Genomic DNA, 25,590 nt, shown 5'->3' on the forward strand with positions numbered 1-25,590 from the left:
AAAGAAGAGGCAGGCCAAGGGACAGTTGTACCGACTTTATTCCCCTTACCCTTCTCACTTGCCCTCCTGCTGTCCCCCACGCACTCTGGGGCTGTGGGGTGGCCACACATGACCAGACATCAAGGGTCCACACGCCTGGGCACAGCCGTCCTGCCACTGCTGAGCCCCCTGTGAGGGGCACTGTGGCGGCTGTAGCAGCAGGTGCCAGGGGCAGAGGCTCAGGCTCTGACTCAGCCCCGTCTCCCAGAACTGTGGCCATGGGGCTTGAGGCCCACCTCATCTCTCCGGTCACTCATCCCCAGATGGTCTGACTTGAGGTTTGACCAAAAGGACTGAGGAATCCAGCGGGACAGAGGACACCCCTGCATGCACCTCCAGAGGGAAGTGATGGTCCCGCACCCCCTCCCCGCCACCTCCACCAGCCCCGGGAGGTGGGGATGATGGCCGTCCCCTCACTCCAGGATCCAGGTGCTTGCTAATTTGTTTTAGAAATTAAATGTAAAAGCTGGTAAAACAAGAACCCCTCCCCATACTGGCACTGCTGAGGTTCCATTATTGCTTCAGACCCCTGTGGTCTGGCCAGAAAGGAGCTCCCACCAACATTGGCCCAAGGGGAAGAGAGCATTAGCACCAAGGACACGGGGCTCCTGTCCCCACTCGGACGTGGGCCTCCCAGAAGAGGGCCTGGCCGTGCCCACCTACAGCTATAAGACCATTTGACCAGTGCCCAGCCTGCTGTCTGGACTCCTCTCCCGCCCTCAGAGGGCAAGTATATAAGAAGAGGACACTTAAGGGCTGGGACAGGGTTTCATCACCAGCCCCCCATACCCATCTCTGGCCTCTGCTCATCAAAGTCTGGCCTGACAGACCAGGGGCCCGGCCTGGTCAGGGACCCCCAGGCTCGCACAGTGGGGCTAGCAGGTGACAAAGCCACTAACCCCATGGGAGACTCGGGTGTAAATGACAGGCATTGGGGAACCCACGGGGGTTCTGGCCTACAGCCCATTGGGGAAGATCAACTTTTTTTTTGGAAAATGTGAGCCAGCTCTGAAGAGCTACCAGGCACTGGGACCAGAGGTTAGAAAAGCAAGGGAGAGGAGGAAACGGGGAGGGGAGGACCCTGAGGACGTCATGGAAGCCCAGAGATCAAGGGCCGCAGGAGGTTAAGAGCTGCAGTAAAGCAGGAGCATGGGAGTTCCAGCCCTGACCCCATAAGAGGCTGGACACCACCCTCCCCCTGGCCCCCACCTTGGGATGGGGGAGCTGCAGAGCAGGGAGCCTTCCCCTCTCGCGGAGCGCCCACCTTCTCTCCCCATGGGACAGCACGGGTGCCTGGCGGAGGGGGGCGGGGGGCCTTCTACAGGCTCTGGCTTTTGCTGCTCCTGCTGCAGCCCCAAACTCATCCGGGCCCTTCAGAGCCCAGAGAACAACCAGGGCTGTGTGGCTTGGATTACAGATTCTCAAAACACTCGGGCTCCTTGGGCCTGCCCACATCTGTACAGAATAAAGTGCTTCGTTTATTGATGATTAAAATGTCCCCAGCCCCCTGCCCCAGCGCCATGGGCCTCACAAGGAGGTCAGAGGGGTTCCGACCCCCTCGGCCCTTGGGCTGATGGGGCCCAGTCCTCCCCACTGTCCCCCTTGGGCTCAGGCCTCTTCCCACTCCAGCCATGCTGGGAAGGTGGTGTGCAGGGGGTAGTCGTGGGGGGTTAAGGTGCAAAGAGTATAACAAACAAAACCGTATAAACACAATAGGAAAGAGCTTAACTAGGAAACATGTAGCTTATGGAACCTTCTTCCCCATTTTAAAGGCAGGACTAAAGATGTTAAATGACAACAAAAAAGGGTGTCCTATTAGTGCTGCCTCATGGGGGCAAGCGCCAGGCACAGGCTGGGGCTCCCCTAGCACCCCCACACCCCCTGCCTAAACGTGCAGGCTCCTCTCACCGACACTGCTGCGGGCGCCCCGCCCACCAGCGCAGAGGCCCAGGAGGGTCAAGGACACTGGACAGCAGCGGGGGGTGGGTTGTGGCCAGGCCTAGCGAGAGAATGAGGCCTAGTGCTGCCTTCGGGGAGCAGAGACGGACACAGACACACACATCTCCAGTGTAGGAGATACGGCCAGGGCAGCTGGTGAGGGACGGGGTGCTCTGTGAACAGCAGCCCTGCCCTCTGCCCCACTGATAGCACCTTGAAACCTTAAAACATTTACCAAGCCTCCTCCTGAGGGCCCTGCCCCTGGGGTCTACCCATTGGCAGGGGCTCCTTGACTGCAGTCCTGGGAGCTGGTGCTTCGGGAGCCAGCCCGTCTGCCCACCCAGGGCCTAGCCCACAACACCCTGGCCCAGAGGCTCCTTGGGGACATCCTCTCCAGGACTCAGGGCCTTGGTGTTGCCTGATGCAGGTCAGGAATCCCTGTGCCTGCTGGCAGGGCTGTGGGTGGAGAAAGCAAATGCCTGGGGTCCAGCCCCTGCCCGCCCCACTCCACATGGTGCAGAGCCAGGCCTGCACTTCACCACCTCACCCCTCCCCACCCAACACGCTCACGGCATCCAGTCGCAAGCCCCTGCCTTGGTGTCCACACCCTCAGACTGGGTCCACAACTCCTCCAACTTCCATTCTGGCACCTCAACTCCCCAAACCCTCCGGGATAGGGGGGCGATGGGGGCACAGAGGCGGTGGGGATGAGCAGCTGAAGGTGACGCAGGCTCGGCCTGGCCAACCCCCTCCAGCTCAGGCCTCAGCAGAGTGACCAGTCACACTGCTGCCCAGCCCCCCCTCCCCACTGTACCTGCCATCTCCAGCAGCCCCCTCACCTGGAGGAGGTGCTGCCAATACTTTCCTCTCTTTCCTTTTTCCTTCACTTCTAAACAAAAAAAGTAAAGGCTTCAAGGAGTCTCTGAAAGGGGGGCACTTGGGAGTGAGGTGTCCTCCACCAGCTCTGGGGGGCCGTCAGCCTGCACACCCCCCAGGGTCAGGGGCCTCAAGCAGAGTGTGTCCAGCCACCCGTGGCATGGGGGGCGGCGGTGCCAGGCCAGGGCCGCTGCCGACCTACAAGGAGGAGGGCGGGCACAGGGTGGCTCCCGGAGTCGGCCCTGGGCTCCAGGTCCCGCGGGCAGGCGGGCGATCAGTCGCTGGCGTTCAGCCTCCCGCCGGCGTCGGCAGGGGTGGGGAAGAGCGGCGGTGGCGGCGGCAGGTGCGGCGGCGGCGGCAGGGTCTGCGGCAGCCCCGGGAGCAGGGGCAGCGCGGGGGCCGAAGGCTGCGTCGGGGACAGGCCTGGGGCAGAGGGGGCGCCGTCGCCGGCCAGGGGGTGGCTGACGCGGAAGCATTTCTCCTTGTGGGCCTTGAGCATGTTGGAGAAGCGGAAGCGCTGGCCACAGACGTCGCAGGGGTACGGCTTCTCCCCCGTGTGCGTGCGCCGGTGCCGCTTCATGTTGGGCCGGCTGGTGAAGCTCTTGCCACAGATCTCGCAGATGTACGGCTTCTCCCCTGGGGGTTGGCCGTGGGCAGCAGGGAGTCACTGAGAGGGCTGCCACACCCTAACCCTGGGCGAGCCTCCCTGTGCCCATGGAACCATAGAGGGGCTTAGCCCTGGCACTGGGATCCTCCCCGTCCTGAGCCATTTTGTACCAGCCTCACCCTACCCTGGGAGGCGGGGAGGACGGCGCTGAGCCTCATAGAGAAGGGTAAACTGAGGTCCAGAGTTGAGAAGGGGTGTGACCAGGGCCATCCCAGGCATCCTGCCCAGGTCTGAGCAGGGGGTCCCAAGCCCAGCATGGAGCCCCTCTGGGGGCGGGGATGAGGGGAGTGCAGAGCCGTACCTGTGTGCGTCTTCATGTGCTCATCGAAGTACTGCTTCATGTTGAAGTCCTTGCCACACCACTGGCACATGAACTGCTTGTGGCCAATGTGGATGCTCATGTGGGACCGCAGCTGGTACTTGTACTGGAAGCGCTCATTGCAGTTCTAAGGGTAGGGTGGAAGGTAAGGCCCAGGGACAGAGCAGGGAGCAGCCTTCACAGGGGGATGTGCTTGCCTGTGACCGCAGGGCCCAGGAAGGACACGCCCCGGGAGGGGCTCCTGGGCAAGGAGGTGTGGATGCAAGGGCGGCCAAGGTGCTCTTGGGGTGAGGCAATGCATGGGCAGAACAGGAGAGGCTGTGGGCATGAAGGGCCCAGGCGGGAATGGGGGTCAGGAAGCTGGGCAAGACCACAAAGTGGAGGGAGGCCTCATGCCTAAAGCCGAGGGCCCCCCATCCCTCCTCCTTGTCGGAATGCCCCCCTCATGCCCACTGCAGCTCCATCTCTGATCTCTCTGCTGGAGATGCTCTTCTCAACTTTCGCAGAAAGCTTGCCCCTTGGTTCAAGCCCATGCAGGCTTCCCACCCTGAACATGTGGGGTTGGGTTAGGGGTGGGGTCGGGGGCAGGCCTGGTGGGTGACCAGGTAAGGATGGAGTGGGAGGCAGAGGCCACAGACATCAGGGTGGGCGCTTCTCTTTCTGAACCTTGTACTCTACTCCCCTCAATCCCCTGGTTTTTAAGAGCTGCTGCCCCCATCCCTGCCCCGCATCCAGGTGGCCCCAGGCAGGTCGAGGGCACTCACCTCGCATCTGAACGGCTTCTCCCCAGAGTGCTGCAGTGAGTGCACCTTGAGAGACATGCTGCGTTTGAAGGACTTCCCGCAGGTCTCGCAGGTGAAGGGCATGTCCTTGGTGTGGGCTACGGGGAGGGCACCATGGTCGTCACATCTCGACCATGAGGCTCTCTCCCAGGAGATCCTTGCCTGAGCAGACCCCACATCCTGGACAGCCTCCGGGGGCACCACCTACTCTGGGGCCTACCTCTCAGCCTCTCCCCTGCAGGCTAGTCTCCTGGTCTGCTCTGAAGTCTGGCTCAGACAACAGTGGAGGCGCTCATGGTTCCTTAGCCTCTGGCCAAGGGAAACAGCCAAGGCCGCCTCACCCCTAAAGCTTCAGAGAAAGATGGAAGGATTCCAAGTGGGACTGGCCTCAGCTCAAATCCTGGCCCCGCACGACTCCCTGCACAGCCTCTGTGGGCCTCAGCGTCCCATCCTATAAAGAAAGGCTGGGAGTGGTGCTGAGCCTCAACAGAGGCTGGCGTGACAGGGGTTGACACTCGTAAGGTCCCAGCCTCGGGCCCTGAGCAGTCCAGAGGGAGTGAGCTGCGCTCGCCCGAGCCCACAAATAGCTGAGGACCAACAAACTCTTCAAGAAGATCTGGGAGGATGCAACTGGAGACAGGGAGGGCCCCTCAGAGCTCAGAGCTAGGAATCCAAGCCTGGGAAGGACCCAATCCTGGGTCACCCACATGCTCCTGGCTGAGACCTAGACCCCAGCTTCTCAGCTCCCAGTCAGTTCACGCTGGAGGCCCCTAGCACTGTCTGCTGGAGAAAGGGGGCAAGGCCTGGCTAGGGGCCCACTGCCCACTTTGGCCATCCCTCCCTTGAGCCCCAGGCCCCAAGCAGGCAAGGAAGGGATGGCTGCCTGGACACAAGACTCCCAGCCAGACCCACTACAGGGGAGGGACAGCCATGCCCAAGGTAGCAGGGTGGCCCAACACACACTTGGGGGGCCTCCTTACTGTTTCCAGGTGGAACCCCTGGAGGGAGGGTTGCATTCAGAGAAGCCTGAAGCCCTGTGAGGGCCAGAAGGTGAGAAAGAATCAGAGGCACAGCTGTCCTCAAACTGGGACAGGGCCTGTGCCAGCCCATACGGCACTTCGTGTAATTTAGGAAAAGGTGCTCCTTTTCCTGGTGGACACAACCCCATGCCAGGATGCACAGCCTGGTTAGCAGTGTGTCAGCTGGATTCTGGTCCCCACCTGCTGTCTTAACCAGGAGCCCTTGTGCAACGTGCAACCTGCCCAACTGAACATGGCAGCCCTGGCCCCAGAGCCTGTCCAGGCCACATCCATCACTGCAACCAGCCTCCCCAGGCCTCCCAGCTGGGAGGGGCCTTCTTAGCTGTTCACACTGCCCTTGGATGGAAAGTCCTTCCCAGTATACCCAGCAGCCAGCCTAGCTCTGTCCTCAGTGCCTTCCCCACCGGCCTAGACTTACCGACCATGTGCTTGCGCACGTGGGCCATGGTGTAGAACTTCTTCTCGCAGATCTCACACGAGAACTTTTTTTCCGCGTAGCCGTGCACGATCTTGTTGTGCTCATGGAGGGACCAGAGCTTCTTAAAAGCTTTGCCACACGTCACACACTGTGGGGTGAGAGGACTTTAGGCCCTCGATCTTGAGTCAGGAACCATGTGACCTAGGACAAGGACCTAGGACCTCTCTAGGCCTCAGTTTCCCCATCATCTGAATTATGCTGGAGAGAGAGCCTTTGATGGAGCAGCCGATCTGATGTCTTGGAAGTTGGGGATGGTAACTCCCTAAACACTTACCCACCTACCCACCCACCCACCCAGAGCTACAGCCTGGGGCCTTCATGCATCCTTGAATTCAACTAGGGTCAAGGGTCACCTCTTCCAGGAAGCCCTCCTCTGTGCTCATTTTGACCAGTCATCTCTCTACAGAGGGGAGACCCAGAACCGAAGGGCCATAGCGGGTGCAGAGGCCATCCACAGTTCATAGAGAAGCCCCTCTCAGACAACAGGTCTTGACAGAGTTGGGGCACTATCTCTGCTGCCTCCCCCTGCTGGGACCCATGCCCTATCACCAAAGATGGAGATTCCCAAGGAGACAGGTCCCAAAACACCGGCTTGGGGGGACTGCAGGGGCTATCAGGTCCCATCAGGTAATGCAGGGCGGTGGGAACCTTGGGGGCTCCTACTCCCCTCCTCCTCTTCCCCTGGGCCCTTTTCCTGCCCATCCCTGCAGGACACTCGCAGAAAGTGGGTCAGGGTGCCCAGGTCAGAAGGGGCACAAGCATCTTCCCCCTCAGGAGGGAGACTCAGGTGAGCGGCAGGTGGAGGGTCAAAGGGCAACCCAGCAGGCAGGCAAGTGCCAACAAACAGGTTCACGAGGGTGGGGCAGGAGACCAGGGAACCCCCAGGGAAGATGTTCTCCAGAGGGCACTGCAATTAGCAATTAGTTTCGGCAATTAGCACCCGCCTACCTGCTGCCCCCACCACTGCCTCTGCCAGGAAGGGTAAAAACCAGCCTGGTTGGCCCTGTGCTGCCTGCACCAAGAGGCCAGGCTGCCCAGACTCAGGCAGCCAGCCCAGCCACCCCACTTGGCCCCAGCAGCCCCTGCTCTCCCTCAGGCCCAGGCCAGCTGACATCTCCAAAGAGCTGAGGGCAGGGGCTTCCTCCTGCCGGTACCCCCTTGGCTCTAGTCAGCCTTTGTGGCAAGTGGAAAATGACGCCCCCTCTGGGCAAATGCCTTCTCCTTTCATCTGTGCTTTTGTGCAGTGCACAATCTGTGAAACTATTCACGGCAGCCCTGCTGAATTTCTGGTAGCACTAAGGATTTACTAAAACACTGACTCATCCCTCAGAGCTAGCTCTCCCCTAGCTTCATGTGGCTCCGACAACTCTTCTCATCCTCCCAAGTCCATGATCCCTTTTGCCGTTTTGGCCAAGGTTACTGTTTGTTCCAATCCTATCTGCACATCTCTGCACGTGCCAAAGCCCAGCTCTGTCTGCCTCCTCCAGGAAGCTCTCCTTGACGTTATCCCCTGAGCTCTCACCACCCTGAGAAGCTGAGTCCTGCCCTTTTGGCTCAGCCTGGGCCTGGGCTGGTCTCCCCAGACTGTCTGGGCAATGTAGGCAGCAGGACACTGGGCGCCCAGGGCCCAGTTCTAGCCTGGGTCAGCCTGGATGGCTGAGTGACCGCAGCTGGCCTCTGCCCCATCCTGCCCTCACCTGCCCTGTGGCCCACCTGGATGTTGCGCTCGCAGTCTGTCTGCCGGTGCAGCAGCAGCTCGCTCTCCAGCAGGAAGCGCTTGCCGCACTGGTCGCAGATCTGCATGCGGCTGTGGGTCACATTCATGTGTTTTTCCAGGTACCAGCGGTTGTTGAAAACACGCGGGCACTTCTGGCACGGGTGGTGCTGCTTCTCCTCCAGCTTCACCTTGGCCCCCAGCCCATCCGTGGCCTGTGGCCCTCGGGCTGGTGCAGGGGTCACTCCTGGGGGTGGCTTCGGCCGCTTCCCACCCCGCCGCCCGGCCTCCTCAGGCTCAGGGGGGCCCCGGCGCTGAGCATTCTCTCGGGACCGTGTGGCCATGCGACTGTGGGGAGCGGGGGCTGCCCGGCTGCTGCGCCGCCCTGCTGGCCCCTGCCTGCCCCCCGTCTCTCCTTCCTCCCCCTCCTCCTCCTCCTCTGAGCTCTCTTGATCCTGCTCACTGTGCCCTTCCTCTTCGTCCTCCTCCTCCTCCTCCTGCTCGCTGTGCCCTTCCTCCTCCTCATCTTCCTCCTCTCCCTGACTGCCACCCTCCTCTTCCTCCTCCTCCTCCTCTTCCTCTTCCCCTCCACTGCCACCACCCTCCTCTTCCTCCTCCTCCTCCTCCTCTTCTTCCTCCTCCTCCTCGTCCTCTGAGTGTCTTTGCAGCCCATCCTCCCGGCCCAGCACCATGGTGGTAGGGCCTGTGGCAGCACCCGGCTTCCCCTCAGGCCCCGTAGACACGTGCAGCGTCTGGTTGTTGAGGTTCACCTCCACGATGATCTGGGACTGCTCCCGACGGCTGTAGGTGCCAGAACCCCCAAGCTCTTCCTCCAACTCCTCCCCACCCTCCAGCTTGCACAAGCTCGCTGGGGGCCCCCCCGCCTCCTCAACACCACCCTCCTTCTCCTCCTTGAAGAAGGGCTGAGCTGGCCCGATGGCGGCAGGTGCTGTGCCACCCTCGGCCCCTGCCCCGTCCTCGACGCGCACCGAGTAGGGGTCAGGGCCCTCTCGGGCATAGATCTTGGGCAGGCCCGGGGCGTCGGCCTCCTGCTTGATGTCGCAGTAGTAGGGCGGTGCGGCCGGGGTGCAGCTGGCAGCTGGCTGGGCCAGGGCCACAGCGCCAGGGCCCGGTGGGCCAAGGGAGCGGGCGTCCAGCAGCTCCTGGCAGGACGCGGCGATGTCAGCCATCTGCAGCAAGGAGGCGGCACTGAGCACCTCGTGCACGTTGGCCGCGTTGACCAGCAGCTTGGAGGTGTAGATGAAGTTGAGGATCTGCTGCAGGCCGCCCGGGGCCAGCGCCTCCAGGGACAGCTCCACACGCTGCAGCTGCTTGTTCTGGGTGAAGAGGGAGTGGAAGAACTGGCTGTAGGCAGCCAGCACGCCCTTGTGTGCCGGGAAGACGCTGCGCTGGGGCACCAGGACCAGGTCCACGTCGCAGAGGTCGGGCTGGAAGAGGCGCTGCTCGTTCAGGCGGCCCATCAAGCAGGCGAAGTGCAGCGCCACGTCCTCCACCAGCGAGAACTCGGCCGCCGGTGAGTCGGTCGTCTTCTCAACCAGCAACTGCGGGGCGGAGGGCACAGGTCAGGGCAAGGCCCCTGGGGCCCCGGCAGCGCCTGCCATCCGGGAGGCAGCCCACCCATCACTCCTGGCTCCACGTTACAGAAAAGGAGCCGAAGCTCCAGGAAGGACAATGGGGGAACCGGGATTCGAGCCCGAGTCAGCTGCCCCTCAGAGCTCAAACTCCAATGGCGACCTTCTGAGAAGGAAGATCAGCTCCTGGGTTAGTCGGTCAACTTTTCTGGGCCTCCAGCTCTTCCCTGTGGAACAGGAAAAGTCATCCCAGGAAGGGAAGGGGAAGAGAAGGAAAGGAAAAGGGACGAGGGTGACCAACCGTCCTGGTGTGCCAGAGACCGAGGGGTTTCCCAGGACGTGGGACTTTCAGGGCTAAAACCAGGGACTAGGTGGCACCCCTGCAGGGACCCAGCACTCCTTCAGCATTTCCCAAGCCCCACGGATTCTCTCCCCCACACACATGCATGTACTCACGCACACAAATAAAGCCAACCTGCCTAACCCCAGACTCCTCAAGAACAGAACTCAGGCTCACTGCTTGGCCTCTGGCCACTGCACCCCTGGGGGCAGCACCTGAGGGAACCCCGCACCTCGCCAGAAGTGGGCTTCAAGGCCTGGGCCTGAGCGCTGCAGAGAGAGAAAGTTCTGTGAAGAAATCCAGGCCCAGGGCCTGTCAATTCTCCCCGCCTGGTCCTGCTGCCCTGCTGGAGGAGGCTGGCGAACCCCAGCCAACCCCGCGTTACTCAGCCAGAGCTTGGGCCAGGCCGCTGCCTGTGGCCTCAGGCCTGGCCACCAGCAGCTGCCCATCACACAGGGGTTCTGTGGGGGCGGGAGGATACAGCTGTGTTCTCTCTCTGCCAGGCTGGGAGGCAGGAGGCCCCCAAGGCCTGCCCCAGACCCCTTTTACCCTAGGCTCCCAGAACCTAGATCAGGCATGGTCCTGGTCATCTTGGAGGCCACATGATGTGGGGCCTCTGGAGCCTCAGGGGGGCCCTTGAAGTCTCATAGTCAGATTATCAGCCCTTGGACCACATCTAGCACTTGCGAATTGTGCAGAATAGGGACCAGCTTAATCATTCCTGGCTCCACCACGGTGGCCTCTCCAAGAGGTGGGCAGCACAGATAGGCAGGCTGCCCGGTCCCTTGCATGAGTCCAGTGCACAGCGATGTTCAATTAATATCTGCCGACTAACTGCCTGGCTGGACCAACCCCACAGGTTCTAGGTTCTGGCCCTCCTCAGGCCCTGTCCAGCCAGGCTAGACCATCCTACATTTGAGGGGTACCTTGCCCCACTGCCACAAAGCCAACAGCTCCCCTCCCCCAAACACCTCCCTGGAGGCCCTGGAATGAAAGCCTAGTCCCATCCATCCAAAGCCCACCTCCTCCTCGCCAGTCCTTCCATTGGTGGGGCGGCAGTGGGTGGGCCTAGACGGGGCATGGGGAGTCAGGGTGTCTACATCCAACTTCTCAGTCACCTGAATGAGAATCTGCCCTGGCCCTCAAGGAGCCACCAAGGACAACCACCCTCCACACCCAGCAGCCCAGGCAGCACCCACCCCATGCTCTCTCAGATCCCAGTCTGGCCAGGCCCTTGGCCACAGACACCATCTTCTTTGAGTCCTCCCACTACGCCTTCATCGCCCCCAGCCAAGAAGTCACCCATCGGCCCCTCTGTCTCAGGACTGCTGGCCCATTTAGGCCCAGCCCATCTAATGGGGATATGATGCCAAGCCACTCCCATCTCCCTCCTCTGACTCATTCTGATTCATCTTCTGGGACCAAACCCTACTGCACAGATGGGGAAACTGAGGCTCAGAATGGCGGGGTCCCACAGGGAGTAGCTCCTGGGCTCCCAGTCTGCTAAGGCCACCCCTTCCCTGCGGGACTGGACACCACGTGGATGGATTTCTTGGCCTTTACTGACTCGAAAAGCAGGAAGAGGCATCTGGGGACCCTCCCACGCAGGGTGCCAGCTGCGCTTCTTCAAACCCCACCACTACCCCCGCGACCTGCAGCCTCCGCCCCAGAGCTACTGCCTCCTGCAGGGTAGTGAGGGGTCAAGGTGCAACTTGGGTTGTAACAGGCTCCTTAGGGCCTCCAGGGGCCGGACAGTGACAGGGGAGGTGGCTTGGACAAGGGCTTGTCAGCTGACAAGCTAGACCTGTTTGGGGGAGCCCATCCTAGGCCACAGAGCCCCAGACCACCCTGCTCCTCCTTCACAGAAGGCCCTACACTGCCTGCCTGCCATGGGGAAGGGGCAGTGCCCCCAACCCTCCCACATGCAAATCTGGTCCCAGGGCCCAGGTGAGGCCTGGCCAGGGCCCTCTGGCCTTAGCAGGGGAGGCGGGGTTGGCCTGCAGGCTGGTGCTGCCCCAAAGACTCTACTCCCCAGGCAGTACCCCAGCCAAGCCAGCACCATCCTTGGCTCTTGACAAGAACCTCATGACCAGGCCCCCTGACTGGGCTTTCTTGAGAGGGCACACAGATGCTGCCCGAGGCCATAACTGGCAGCCTCTCAGCAGGCTGCAGCTGCCCCCTAGCCTGGCACCTCCCACACAGGGCCCACCAGCTGTGGCCACCTCCCCAGCCAGATGTGCCTGTTCCCTGGAGCTGCAGACGCCCCCCCCCCCCCCCCCCCCGCCACCTCGCTGTGCCAGCTGCAGCCACACGCCACACGCCACACACCCCACCCCCCACCCCCGAGGCCAGGCCAGGCCAGGCCAGCCTGGCTATGATGCAGGGGAGTGGTCATGCACTCCTGTTGCCAGGGAGTTGCATGCCCTCAAAGCCTCCCCAGAGGCCAGGTTGGTGGGGGGGACACCTGCTGAGGCTGCGCACCAGGTCAGAGCCTTGCACACCTGAAGGGTACCTGACCTCACTACACAGAGCCACGAAGCCCAGGGCATCCCTATCCTGCCCCAGCGCCTCCCTGGAGGCCCGGGGATGAAAGCTGGGCCTTCATCTACACCCCCCTACCCCCAGGCCAATCTTTCCATCGCTGGGCAGCAGTAGGGGGCCCAGACTGAGCAAAGGGGGCACAGGCTCATGAGTTCCAGGCTCCTCCTTTTGGGGAAGGGGTGTCTATGTCAGCCTCCGCTGCGCTCATGCCCCCTCCCTTCACCGGGTAACAGGCCCAGAGAGGGCGGGGGACTGGCCCAAGGTCACACAGGAGTTTGGATAGGAGCTGCGGGTGTCCCCCTAGTTGGCCCAGGCGCCCCGAATCCCCAGGCAGGGCGGCTCCAGCGCCCACGTGGCCCAAGGCCCAGGCGGGAATCCGACCTCCCCCCTCCCCCCCCATCCCCCAGTCCGCGGGCGGCGCCGTCCCGGGCTCAGGGAAGCGCCCCCCTCCGCCTGTTCTTAGCAAGAGCTCAGCCTCTCTTGCCCGGGCCCCCACCCCAGGAATTTAACCCCCTCTCCGCCAGGGCCGCGCCACCGCGCCGCATTCCCGGCCTGGGGGGACCCAGGAGAAGGGGCCGAGGAGAGCCGGCGAGAGGGAAGATCCCGCCACCCCGAGGCGGCGGGCCGTGCGCTGGGAGGACAGAGCGAGCAGGTGGGCGGATAAGCGGGGGGACAGGCAGGGCCTTGCGTACCATGGTGCCGTGGCGCTGGGGGCTCACAGGGCCCCGCGGGATCGCGCTGCCCCCGGCGGCCGGGCCGGGGCCGCTCCATGAAGCGCCGCGCTGGGGGCCGCCCCCGCGCAGGGCCCGGCGACCATGGCCCCGGGGGCGCGGCCGGGCGGGCGGAGGCGAGGGCCGCGGCGAGTCCAGCCGCCGAGCAGCTGCGGCCCCAGAGCCTCGGGCGCGGCGGGCGGGGGGCGCGGGGCGCCGATTGGAGCCCGCGCGTCAGCTGGGGCCGCCGTCTGGCCGCTTAAAGGGCCAGGCCGCCCTGCGTACCGGCGCGGGGCGCGGACACGCGTGGTGTGCGCCGTCCGGGTGCAGCCCGCTCTACCTCGGACCCCCGGGGCTCCCAGGCAGGCCCCACTGCTCCCATCCTAGCGGAGGGACTCCGGCCTCACTCTCCAGCGCTGAGCCCCCTTTCCGCCGGGAAGTTCGTCCAGGAGTCTAACCTCGCTGCCCTCCAGCTGCGCCACAGAGGCGGAGTCGGAATAGAGTGAGGCCTTGAAATCGGGAAGCTGGGCGCGCCCGCCCCCAAACCGGCTGCAGAAAAAGCTCCCACCTGCTCCCCTGAGCGACCCCACGCTGAGGGACCGAACCCCGTACCCTAGCCGCGCTCACCGCCCCCACCCTCTGGCCTGGGCTGCTCTTACCTGAGGGTGAGTCCGCGATCTCCGACTAGTCCGGCTCCGCACCCCTACCACAGGGCGCCCCAGGGCGCATTTTGCTCTGTGCCTCCAGGACTTGGTTCTGGTCGACCCATACCTGGTGGCCTCCCCTGGCTGCACAGGGCCGCCCAAGGGCAGGAGATGCGAGAACCGGACCACAGCTGCAGTGATCAGATCCTTTAAGGCGACTGGTCTAGGGCCAGGAGAAGGCGAGACTAGAGGAGTGGGGTCCAGAGGCTCGGGCCCTACTGTGTCCCTCAGCCGAGCCGGGTGAGCTGACCGCTTCTGAGCAGCTCCCGCGCTCAGTCTCTGCTGGGGAGATGCAGCCACGCCTGCGGAATGCTGCTCTGGCATGGACACCAGTGGGGGCAGGGGGCTGGCTGTGCTGGCAAGAGGCTGCAAAGGAGCGCTGCCAGGCTGAGCAGGCAGCAGGGTGGGGACCACAGGGTGCTGGGCCTGGCAGGGCTCAGGTGGTGGCTGGGCCACCAATGTGGAGAGGGAGCCTCTGTGGGCCTCTCATGTGGCCCCTGTCATCATTCAGATGCCTTTCTGTGCCCCCACCCCCAGCCCACCCCTAGCTGACTCCTGCCCCATCTTTGGTCCCTCTCACATGGCCCCCATCCCGGCAGTCCCACACAGTACCCCCACCCCTCCCTACATACGTGCAGTCATGCTTACACACCAGCCCAGGCTGGGTATGCCACCCTACTCATCAGTGGGCAGGGACACTGGGCCTGTGCAGAGTGACTTGGTTCTGGGTGTCAGGGAGGAAATGGAGCAGAGGCCAAGACCCCAGGCTGGCACCATCATATAATCTGATGGTCTGTCCTGTGAGATGGCAGGATGGGGTCGCCCTTAAGACAAGGCTATCCCAGAGCCAGGGAGAACATGTCTCAGGGGCAAAGATGGGGATGAGCAAAGAGTGCCAAGAGGAAGAGGAAGAATGCACATGGCCAGATGGAGGGTGAGGAGAGACCCTGGAGGAAAGGGAGGCTGGAAGAAAGGAAGGAGCGGAGATGAGGACATGCCCCTAGAGGTGGCCACTGCAGACATCCTGTGCTTCTGTGGCCATGGTGGGTGCATAGACAAGTGGCTCAGCTGCCAGAGGCCTCAGGGTGAGGCCAGGCCAGAGTGGTCACCTCAGGGCTGCCTTCCGCCTCTTCCTCTGTCCCAACCCACTTCCTCCTCTGACGCAGTGGATCCTTGCACTGGTCTGGGAGGTGGCAAGAGAGGGATTGTGTACCCATTGGTTGGATACGGACAGTGAGGTCCAGAGCAGGACAAATCAATCAGCCAGGCATCAGCATCAGGAGACGGGAAAAGGGGAGGCTGGGAGGAACCTGGCAGAGAGGACTGCAGGGACACTTCTGGGCCCACTTCCCAGCTAAAGCTTGGCAGGGGGTGTGGCCAGCATGACTAAGGTAGGGCTGCTGGCCCCTTTGGGATTGGCCTTTGGCAGTCAAGCCAAAGGAGGGGCTGGAGGTTGGGTGACAAGGGAGGGAACGGTGAGGGGAGGTGCTCAGTCTCCCTGAAGACCCCAGCTCTTCCCTTCTTGCTTCTCTGGCTTACAGCCCATCTACTGGGGAAGCCCCAGGGAAAGTCTGAAAATTGTGTTAGCATTCACTAGAGCAGAGAGGGAGAGCAGGGGCACTCCGGTCAGAGAAGAACGACTGCAGAGGCCAGGAGGGAGGAGACAGTTTAGCATCTGCAGGGAACTAGAGGCGATTTGATGTACTGGAGTCCAGATTGTCAGGTGGGAGTGGCTGGGTGGCAAGAGACAGAATTGCTCTTTTGGCCTTGGAGAGGGCCGTGCTGTGGGAGCTTCACCTCAGGGCTGGTCAAGGCCCTGGAGGGGGAGGGGTGGGACTGGGTTATTGGGGAAGGGGAGCCCAGACTAGAATCGCATGCCCCAGGGGTGAGCCAGGAGTTTGTGGAGACAGGGCAGAGCTCGAAGATTCTTCAGACACTTGAGGCAGGGTGCTGGCAAGGTCAGCAAAGCCATGCCCCTGCCTCTAGAGGCCAGCTCACGGGTTTTCTCACCACTTCCTGAAACATCTAGCCCCAAGTGTCTCTCCCATGTCAGGGAGGAGGAACAGACCCACACTGTGCCAGGGCAGTCCCCAGGCTTGGTTGAGGAAACCAGACTCACCCCTACTGAACCTGGAAGAACAGCCCAGGCCAGGGGTGTATGTGTATGCAGTTGTGGGGCATGGAGCTATGTAGTAGCTGAGCTGGGGGAAGGAGAGCAGAGTGGGCAGTGACAGGAAATAAAAGGGAACACCACAGCATGGGGCCAGAGAGGTGGCAGGGAAGTTCAAGCTACGCACTAGGTGCTGACCCAGGGCCCTGCAGGGTGGGGGAGCTTAGATCGCAGGGGGTGGGGGTGGGGGAGGTTGCTTCTCTGTTCTGCCTCCACTGAGCTTGGCACTAATAGGCTACAGCTGCTGGGGGGTGGAGGCCTAATTCAAACCAGCAGGTTGCCCAGCTCCCTCCCGCAGCATGAACATCAGGCCTTGGATTCAAGGCCTCCCTCGCAGCTGCCAGGATCCTCTCCCACCCTGTTGGTTGAAGGGAGCCTAGCCCTCCACGTGAAACCTGTGGGCCTCCTACTCTCCTGGAGGCAAGCCCAGGGGCCACTGTCCCCGAACCACTGATGTATGCTTTGTTCTAAGCATGTAATCCTCACTTCTTAGTATCCGGAGTCCTTAGTATCCCTTTTTCAGATAAGAAGGTGAATTATAAAGGTCAAGCAATTTATCTAAAATTATTCAACTAGGAAGTGGCAGAGAACTTGAACCCAGGCAGTCTGGCTCTGGCCCAAAACCCTTAGGGACTGTGCCATAGAATAGTTGCTCATAGAAGCCCTTTATTTCTTCAAAATAAAATCAAATTAGGCCATAGGCATTGAAGCCAGTGGGATCCTTCGCAGCCTTTCTCTGGGAACCTGGCCTGGTGGCAGAGATTTTAGTTGCAGGAGGCCCTGGGTGACCTGGGAATGGGAAATGCCAGCCCGAAGCCCTATTCCCTGTGGGCCCTGGGGAAGCCAACTTACCTCCAGGCTGGTCCCTGGGCGGGAAGGGGAATGAGCGCCCCTGGTTCTCATGTCTGGTTATAGTTTGTGGCACCCCATGTCAGGCCTTGAGCTGAGATGGACTAAGGACTGTTAGCCTCAGATTACAGATGAGCAGTCCAAGGCCCAGGGTCTGGCCTCCAGGGGCAGAAGGCAGTTGTCTGTCCCTCAGGTCACTCTTTCTTTACCCTGATGTCCTCAGGACCCTAGGCCTGTTGGAGAGGTAACTCTCTCCAGGATGGCCTGAGTCCTGCGGGCAGTGACACAGCTCAGTCTGTGGAGCTGGAGCTGGATGGGCTATAGGTGGTGAATGGGGGAGTGTGGGGTCTCCAAGAGGCAGAAGTGCTTGGCCCCAAGCTTGGCATAGCACCCCACCCCCCCCCAGCCTTCTGATTCACAGGCAGAACAGGAAGCAGGGGCAAGGGAGCACTGCCTCTAGCTTCTACTGAAACCTTTAAAGGAAACAGACCACTACAGCCTCCTGCCCCTGTGAGTGCTGCGCAGGCTCTCCTTGCCTCGCATTCACCAGGCACTGGTTGGAGCGGCCCAGGGTCTGTCCTAAGGCAGGCAGGCTGTCCTCCAGGACACCCAGACCTCTTGACTCCTGAGACTGCCATCTTTATGGCATCAAAGGACTTCTCCCTGCCTAGCGGGAGTGCTCTTGGCACTCTTCCCAGCTTACTCTGTCACCAGTCCCTCATGGGATTCCAGTGTTCACCTTCTACTGTGGGCAGCAGCAGAGTTCTTCCCTCTCCTAAAAACCAGCCATCTGAGCCCAGGCTCACCCAACTTGTGAGGCATGGCTTCCAGGTCCCTCACCTGGCCACACAGTTTGCATCACTAGTGGGCAAGGCTTCCCATTCTCCCCCGAGGAGAGCCTCCTTTCCCTTCCAAATAGGGATGCCTGGTCAGCGTGCATAGTCACTCACGGGAGGGGCATTTTCCTCCAATTCTTACTTCCTACCTGATGGCCAGCTAATTCAGAAGAGTCAGGAGCAAAGCTCTTGACAGGTTTCCCCCCAACACTGCCAAGCTGATCAAGATTATCACTATCAGGATGTGAATAAAAAATGGAGCTCATCAAAAAATAAGACCCTAAAGAAACTTCACTTGGGGATTTCCCTACAGCAAACACTCTGCAATTATCTTTAAACTTTAAAGCAATGCATCCAGATTTGCCTATTTTCAGGAATTGCCTGACCTGGGATCTACTGTTAACTCAATTTTGAAAACGGAATCTCCACAATCTCTCTAAGTGAGAGATTACGTTGTATTCATTAAGAAAATACAAATTTGATTTCTGAGGAAAAAAAGTTACTTGTACTTGCCCTGCAAATTCTCACGTGGGTGCTAAAAATATCAGCATGAATGTTTTCTTCCCGAGTGAGTGCTCTGCACCTGCCTGGTGAACCGCTGTTGGGGAGCAAAGTGTGGAGGGGGTTTTGCAGGTAAATGTGCTGTCCCTAGGCAGCAACTCACAGATGGGATGGGACATAGTCCTTCCTCAGCAAAGACATCTAGATGCAGGTCACCTCAGCCGGAGGACAGCGGGAGGAAGACCCAGAGCCATCACTGCTTCTCTGGGTAGGTGAGCATCTCTGCCTGAGGTCAGTCCACCTCCACCTCGTGCCCTGCCACGAATACTCAACTAGAAGACAAAGATGAGCCACAGAGGCGAAGTCTCCTCACTGGCCAGGCCAGCAGAGAGGCTCAAGGTTTTGTTTGCATTTTAGAAATGCCATTTGAAGTCTGGAGGAGTAAAGAAAGGTGAAACATGCACAGACTCAGACTTAAACTAAGAATATATTTTAATTTCTACAAGGTCCCCTTTTCAAGTTTTAGGGAAATTTAAATGAAGTGTATACAAACATTGCCAATATGTACAAAAGTATTTTCTACAGTTTTTGAACAATACCAGCTATATGATGTTTCATTTGCAGTAAACAGGATGTTACAAAAACAGTCCAATAATGCATTTTCTATTAAGAAGCACAATTCACAACATAATTCAATTTTATTAAAAAATAACTTAAAATACAGAACAATCCCCTTTAGGAAGAAAAACTATTTTCTGTAGTTCATTTAGTAAATACACAAGTCAAATGCTGCAGCTGAGGTCTGTTCTTTTCCATGGATAAATGAGGCTTCTAGGGCCCACCTTTCCAGGATAAAATTCCACCCACAGCCACACTGGGCAGTTCTTGCCTATGGTGGGCAGAACCCTCCCCTCCACCAGGCCCCGATCCCAGGAACCTGTGACTATGCCTCCTGTGATTATGTTATGTTCTATGGCACAGCTGACTTTCATATAGGGAGACTGTCATCTCAGTGGGCTTGATTTAATCACATGAACTTTAAAACAGAGGAGGAAGGCAGAGAGATTTGAAGCATGAGGAGGACTCGAGGAGCCACTGCTGGTTCAAAGATGGAGGGGAGCACACAGAAGGAATGTGAGCAGCTTTAATGAGCTGAGGGCGAGGCCCCTGGCTGACAGCCAGCGAGGAACTGGATCCTGCCAACAGCCGGAATGAACCTGGAAGCAGAACCTTCCCCAGAATCTCCATACAGGAATGCTGCCCTGCTGACCCTTGACTTCAGCCTTCTGAGACCCTGAGCAGAATCCAGCCAGACTGTGCCAGACTCACGAGCTACAGAACTGTGAGCTAAGAAATGGGTGTTGTTTTAAGGTGCTAAGTTTGGGGTAATTTGTTACACAGCGATAGAAAACTAATACGTTGCCCAAGGGTAATTTTCTTAACCTAGTTAGATTTGGCAGTTTCTGTTTGGGTTCTGAATGCAGTTTTTTCCACTGAGTACTATTAGAGCAAGATTCTCCTTTGCAGGCAACTTTTGAAAACCCTTCATGTGAATCACACACTGTTTCATATTCACTAGCAAGCACGTTTGTTTGATGTAGGTCCTGTTTTCTAATGTACTCTTGCCTATCAATTTGGCAAACAACTGACCACTTAACCCTGTTTATGAACCTTTCATGGGCGGTGGTTTTAATACATCCAAGGTCACCCCTCCATCCATCAGGGGCTGTCAGATCCCTCCAACTGAGGGCTCCTTCCCACTTCCCAAGTACCCCAGGCAAGGCCTGGGTTAGAATGGCAGAGAGTTCTACATCAAATATCCAATAGGAATTTCTTCTGCAAAACTCAATGAAACTGGCACTAAGGTGATTAAGTACACTTGGGGAAAAAAAACCTCAAACTAAAGATTAAATAAAAATCATATCAGTTTTCACAGGTCAAATCATTCTTGGAGGAACCACCCAAAACTGAAAATGTGTAATCTATGTAGTGCCGTGCACCCCTCATCCCCTGTCTGTTGTCCTAGGTTTACTCATGTCAGGCGAGGCTTCACTGAGTCAGTGTGGGTCACAGCGGAAACAGGAAAATGTGCTGGTGCGTACAACAGTTAACTGCTGCTGTGGGAGATCTCTTACTTGAAAGATTAACAGTAAAGCCCTGCAAACATCTCCAGGATGGTGGTGGTTAGGCGTTGGTGTTACTTCTGAAGGCCACCCATCGATCCCACTCTTCCAGAGGCACACACATCAGTTATGTGCAGTGGACTTGAGGGGCCACACAACCCCCTATGCCGATCCTGCCTGCTCCAGGGGACCGCCCAGCCCACACCTGTGCTTGAGAGAAGCCTTCCAAATATCCAGTGACTACAGCTCAGAAGGAACCATGTTTGGTGTCAGTGAATTTAAAAAACAAAATTCGGGGCTGGCCCCGTGGCCAAGTGGTTAAGTTCGCGCGCTCCGCTGCGGGCGGCCCAGTGTTTCGTTGGTTCGAATCCTGGGCGCGGACATGGCACTGCTCATCAGACCATGCTGAGGCAGCGTCCCACATGCCACAACTAGAAGAACCCACAACAAAGAATACACAACTATGTACCGGGGGGCTTTGGGGAGAAAAAGGAAAAAATAAAAATCTTTAAAAAAAAAAAAACAAAAACAAAATTCATCTCTCTTAATGAAATTCAAATATATAGTATATAAGAACAATGCTTAGAGGCACCAAAAGGTACCAAGCACCAAAGCATGAACTGGAATAGAATTGTTTTTTACAATCTAAACTTTTGATAGTATTGATTAAAAAGCACATAAAATATTAGGGCCTTAGAGACAGTGCAGGTATTTATAGTTAAGGCTGATTTATTACTCTTAACCTCACCCACTGCTGAAGTGATACAGACAGTGGGCTGTATGATGACCACTTGCCTGATCCTCTGAGACAACAAAGTAAGGAATGAGTTAAGAACCCCAGAGCCACTGCCTCTACTCCTGGCTACCATCAGTATCAATTCTGGGTGGTTTGTTTTTAAGAGCACATATGTATAAGACTCTGTAATTGTTGTATAGATATTTGGCCACCTTTAACAGTTCTCCTTCACAGTTCTGTCTCGGGAGCATATATGCTAAAACCTGAAAAATGGGCAAAAAGAATCTGTATTCTAAGGAATACATGAGATGGAGAGAAACAGACTAAAATAATATTGCAAATTATACTTAAATTTCATGATTTCTTGATTCAAGAAAATGAAATTCATTTCCATAGTTGGCTACTGTAAAATGTGGCATAAAATATTTTTAGGAGACATATCTGTATTTTAAATTCTGCACACAGGTAAGTGAATAAGTAACAATTAAGTGTCCATTTTTGAAATTCATCTCTAATATTGAAATACAACAATAGACTGCCATTAAGTTCTTAAACTTTTAAGTTACCAGATATTTACAAATAAGATATAATTTGTATCAAAAAAGGGGGACATTTTCAACTATATCTGCTGCTTTCACTAGGACTCCGGTGATGAGAGTAACTTCGGTCACTTTCACTGTCAGAGCCGTAAGATCTACAACTCCTGCATAACAAAACAAAACAAACATAGGAACACTTTTTAACTGTCAACACTCTGAATTCCTTTTGCAGCTTCTTTTTTGATGTGAGTGGCTTGAAAGCAATACTGATGTGGCATAGCACAGTGGGTGGACAAATGGGGTAATGACTGGCAACATTGTGGACTTCTCAAACATGTTTTAAATGACAGATGGTAGTAATATCAAGGTTAAGATAAAATAAACAAAAATGACATCTTGGGAAATTACTTGAAGTCTACTCATGTAAATGAGTAGAATAATTTTCCATGTTACCCAAAATGAACATCAATATTTAATTGGACTGAGGAAGTAAGGTAAAAAAGGTGCATGAAGAGAGTTTCATTAAAGATAAGGAAATCAAAATGGAGGCCCAATGAGGGGTGAGGGTGGGGCGGGGCATGGTCAGAACCACAGGGATAGTGAGTCAAGACGACCTGGTTACGGTCACCATTCAGTTATTTTGACAAACATTCACTGAGAGCCAATCACTCTGCCAGATCCTAGGGACCCCCACACACAGCAGACCAAGTGTAGCTCCTTGGGGCTAAAGAATAGTATAAAATAGTGGGCAGGACAAATAAGACACACGGGGGGGGGGGGGGGGTGAGGGGGGGTGGGCAGGGCATATCTCAGGGTTGGCAGTCAGGAAGGGCTTCCTAGGGGCAGTAGAGATTTGTAGGGTAGGTGGGAATTGGCCATTTCAAAAGGCAGGAGGGGAGATGGTGGAGTCAGCATTTGTGTCTCCAGGCAGAAGGAAAGGTTCCAGCACATTCAAGGAGAAAAGACAGAAAAGCCCGAGCTGGAGCTGGTAGGTGGAGAGCCCACTTCTTTGGCCTCTCTCTTTACTCCTTCCAAAAGAAATGTTTGTCCAAGGATATGTGAATATTTAAAAATCCATTTTAGATTCAAACATTAACAATAACTAACAAACATTACCCAGCAATCCTTAATCAAAGGCCACTTTAAGTAGCTGCCTGTGGGTTGCTGAAATTCAAGAAGAGAAAGAAGTATTTCTGTCCTTAGAAGACTATGCTTTCTCTTCTACTAGCAGTCTATCACCTCGTACACCAAGTGCCCACAGTAACTTGCAGTGCACCAAGGAGACCCACCTGGACCGCCTGTTGTAACTTCTGCCTCGGTGGTAACTGTCACTCCTCTGGCTTCTACTTCGACTCCGACTCCTGCTATAGTAGCTATCATAAGTGTAGGACCTGCTTTAACAGCAACAACAAACGCTAAATTTTCCCATTCAAATAACTCATATAATCCCTTTTTTTTTTTTAAGGAAGATTAGCCCTGAGCTAACATCTGCCAATCTTCCTCTTTTTGCTGAAGAAGACTGGCCCTGAGCTAACATACGTGCCCATCTTCCTCTACTTTATATGTAGGACGCCTACCACAGCGTGGCTTGCCAAGCGGTGCCATGTCCGCACCCAGGATCTGAACCGGCGAACCCTGGGTTGCCGAAGCAGAATGTGCGCATTTAACCGCTGCGCCACCAGGCCGCACCCCTCCCCCGCTTTTTTTTTTTCTTTGAGGAAGATTAGCCCTGAGCTAACTACTGCCAATCCTCCTCGTTTTGCTGAGGAAGACTGGCCCTGAGCTAACATCCATGCCCATCTTCCTCTACTTTATACGTGGGATGCCTACCATAGCATGGCTTTTGCCAAGCGGTGCCATGTCCACACCCGGAATCTGAACCGGCCAACCCTGGGCGGCCGAGAAGAGAAAGGTGTGAACTTAACTGCTGCACCACCTGGCCAGCCCCCGTTTCTTTTTAGGATCTTAAGAGTGTTCTCTTAGAACATGGGCATTATATGACAGTGTGAGGACACATTTGCAGAACAAATACTGGAAACATTTCACAATTGCCCCAAATCAGACTTACCATATTAAATAGAAAAATGTTAATTTCTTTTCTGCATTAAAAAATATCACAAAATTAATACTGAGTTAGTTTGATTAGAATCTGGTGGATCTTATTAGGCAATTACATTCAATAAACACCTGCCATTACAATTTGACATCAGTTGTCACTTTTGATACTAGAGTTCAATGGGCCAACAGATAAAAACTGTCAAAAAGGCCTCATTTAGAAAGGGAATGATTTCATAAGACAAATACATGTGCTGAGTTTTTCCATACAACATTTGTTAAAGGGGAATTAAGGGTTTTATATAAGAAGGTCTTTCAATTTGGTCCCCGAGGTGGTCACCCAATCCCTGTCCATACCTGGACCGACTGTGGGGATCATATGAGCTGCTCCTGGATCTGCTTCTGCTGGATGTCCTAATAGTAATCACATGAAGGACCATCATCTTGTGGATCAGGACTGGCTATATCAAAAATCTAGACATTTATTTGCTCATCAAGGAGAAGACACAATGAAATCCAGCAGCTATATTTATTTCGTTTTCATATCAAAATATGTTGGATTTTTTCTTTTAAAGCATGTTGGATTTCGTGAGAAAGATTAAGTTTCATGCAATCCTTCTATGAGATGCACATAGAGGCATGGGGAGGCTCTGACTGGGTGGGAGGGGAAGGCCTGCACAGGTCGGACACTTAGAAGTAAAGTGAAGCTGCAGCAGCAGCAAATACCTTGAGAGGTGAAAGAGGAGTCAAAGAAGGTGGGAGAACTAGAAACCTGGGGCCACCCCACACACACTTCTTCCTTTGGTCCCCTTTTAACAATCCTCCTCTCCCAATCTCTACCCCAAGTCAAGAGGTGACTGCAGATGTGAACTCAGGGTAAGAAAGATGTACTGGGGGTGAAGGGGACGTGGAGGTGGTGGTCAGGGCCTCTCTTAAATATTCCTATCATTTCTCTTTCCTCAGTCTGATAAGATCCCATCCTGAGAAAGCCAGTAAGAAATCGGTGGCTCTCCAAAGGAAAGAACTACATGAGAAAATAGGCCTGCAGGGTATTCAGCAAGGATAGGATTCTTCTTAACAGCTACCCTACTCTGCTTGTGCAAGTCTTAAAAAGCAGACAGGATGGAGACCACACAGGAGGGTGGGATTCACAAACTCACCTGTGACTTTTGTAACTGCGGTAGGAACTACTCCGGCTCCTGGTGCGGCCTCTGCTGTACCATCCTCTGCTCCGACTTCTAGAGTAGCTTCTTGATCTACAATTAAAAGCGGACAAAAGAGAATTATATTAACTCACCATGCTGTTAAGATTACTCACTACTAGGACAGGACGGGGAAAATACAACAAGAGGAAAGGTCTTAGAAAGGTCTCTCACAAACTCCTCATGGAGAGTATGACAGTGACAGCTAAGGAGGGTTTAAATCGAACAGAATGAAATAAAGAAAAACCAGAAAAGGCTGCTACAGGTATGATCATAGGAGCCCTATCTGTAATGCCTGAAGAGGAAATAATCCAAATCTCCATTAACGGAAGAATGGGTTAAAAACAAATGATGCACAGATATATACTGAAATATCCTCAAGTAGGAAAATGAATGAACTCCAGTTACATGTATCAACAGATATCTCTTTGGAACATAATGTTCAGTGAAAAAGGCAAATACAGAACATCTATCTATATAAATATATATAAAAGGATTTTGTTAAAAAACATGCAAAAACAATATTGTATATGGGCAGAAACATTTGTGGTAAAACTATAAAGAAAAACAAAACTATAACAGAAGTTTAGGATAATGTTAACTCTAGGAGAGAACAGAGAAAGTAAGGTGGCACTAGGCAGGGGTACATCAGGTATGCCAAAGCTCTATTTTTGAAGCTAGAGACATTTTTTATTATTTTTTTCCACTTAATCATTTATTTTTTCCTATCTATTTAACATTTAATAATACAAACAAGAAACTTAAGTAATGCAATCCTGACCCTGGCATTCACTTGGCTCCCCACCCTTCTCCCCCTACTTTATACCTGTCATTCAGGA

General features: G+C 55.9%; 2 protein-coding genes across 21 annotated transcripts in view; both read right to left on the minus strand.

Annotated features, from left to right (window-relative positions):
- Positions 1-20: 20 nt before the first annotated feature.
- On the minus strand, positions 21-14,046 carry ZBTB47 (zinc finger and BTB domain containing 47). 3 transcript variants are annotated; one of them, XM_070575751.1, is made up of 7 exons: positions 13,019-13,246; positions 9,609-9,672; positions 7,853-9,415; positions 6,080-6,227; positions 4,604-4,719; positions 3,822-3,966; positions 21-3,489 (listed from the first exon to the last, which is right to left on the minus strand). In XM_070575751.1, exons 3-7 carry the CDS (start codon positions 9,332-9,334, stop codon positions 3,128-3,130), a joined length of 2,253 nt encoding a protein of 750 aa, XP_070431852.1. In that variant the 5' UTR covers positions 9,335-9,415; positions 9,609-9,672; positions 13,019-13,246; the 3' UTR covers positions 21-3,127. The 3 variants fall into 3 exon arrangements, with proteins under 3 accessions (XP_070431852.1, XP_070431851.1, XP_070431853.1); XM_070575750.1 differs by lacking the exons at positions 9,609-9,672; positions 13,019-13,246 and adding an exon at positions 13,696-14,046; XM_070575752.1 differs by lacking the exon at positions 9,609-9,672 and having other exon boundaries at positions 13,019-13,239.
- A 4,524-nt stretch (positions 14,047-18,570) lies between these two features.
- NKTR (natural killer cell triggering receptor) overlaps positions 18,571-25,590 on the minus strand; it is a 52,066-nt gene continuing 45,046 nt past the window's right edge. For 11 of the 18 annotated variants that reach the window (XR_011527035.1, XM_070575723.1, XM_070575727.1 and 8 more), the window contains 4 exons: positions 24,710-24,805; positions 23,907-23,963; positions 22,784-22,888; positions 18,571-21,658 (listed from right to left, as the gene is read on the minus strand). Coding sequence is in view for 14 of the 18 variants with exons in the window: in XM_070575723.1 (XP_070431824.1) it covers positions 21,571-21,658; positions 22,784-22,888; positions 23,907-23,963; positions 24,710-24,805 (346 nt within the window). In the remaining 4 variants the exon portion in view is untranslated. Of the gene's footprint in view, positions 21,659-22,783; positions 22,889-23,906; positions 23,964-24,709; positions 24,806-25,590 lie in introns of those variants that run through there. The other 7 variants (XM_070575726.1, XM_070575718.1, XM_070575729.1 and 4 more) reach the window with 3 other exon arrangements.

Source organism: Equus przewalskii, chromosome 15, assembly GCF_037783145.1.
Source record: "Equus przewalskii isolate Varuska chromosome 15, EquPr2, whole genome shotgun sequence".
NCBI lineage: Eukaryota > Metazoa > Chordata > Mammalia > Perissodactyla > Equidae > Equus > Equus przewalskii.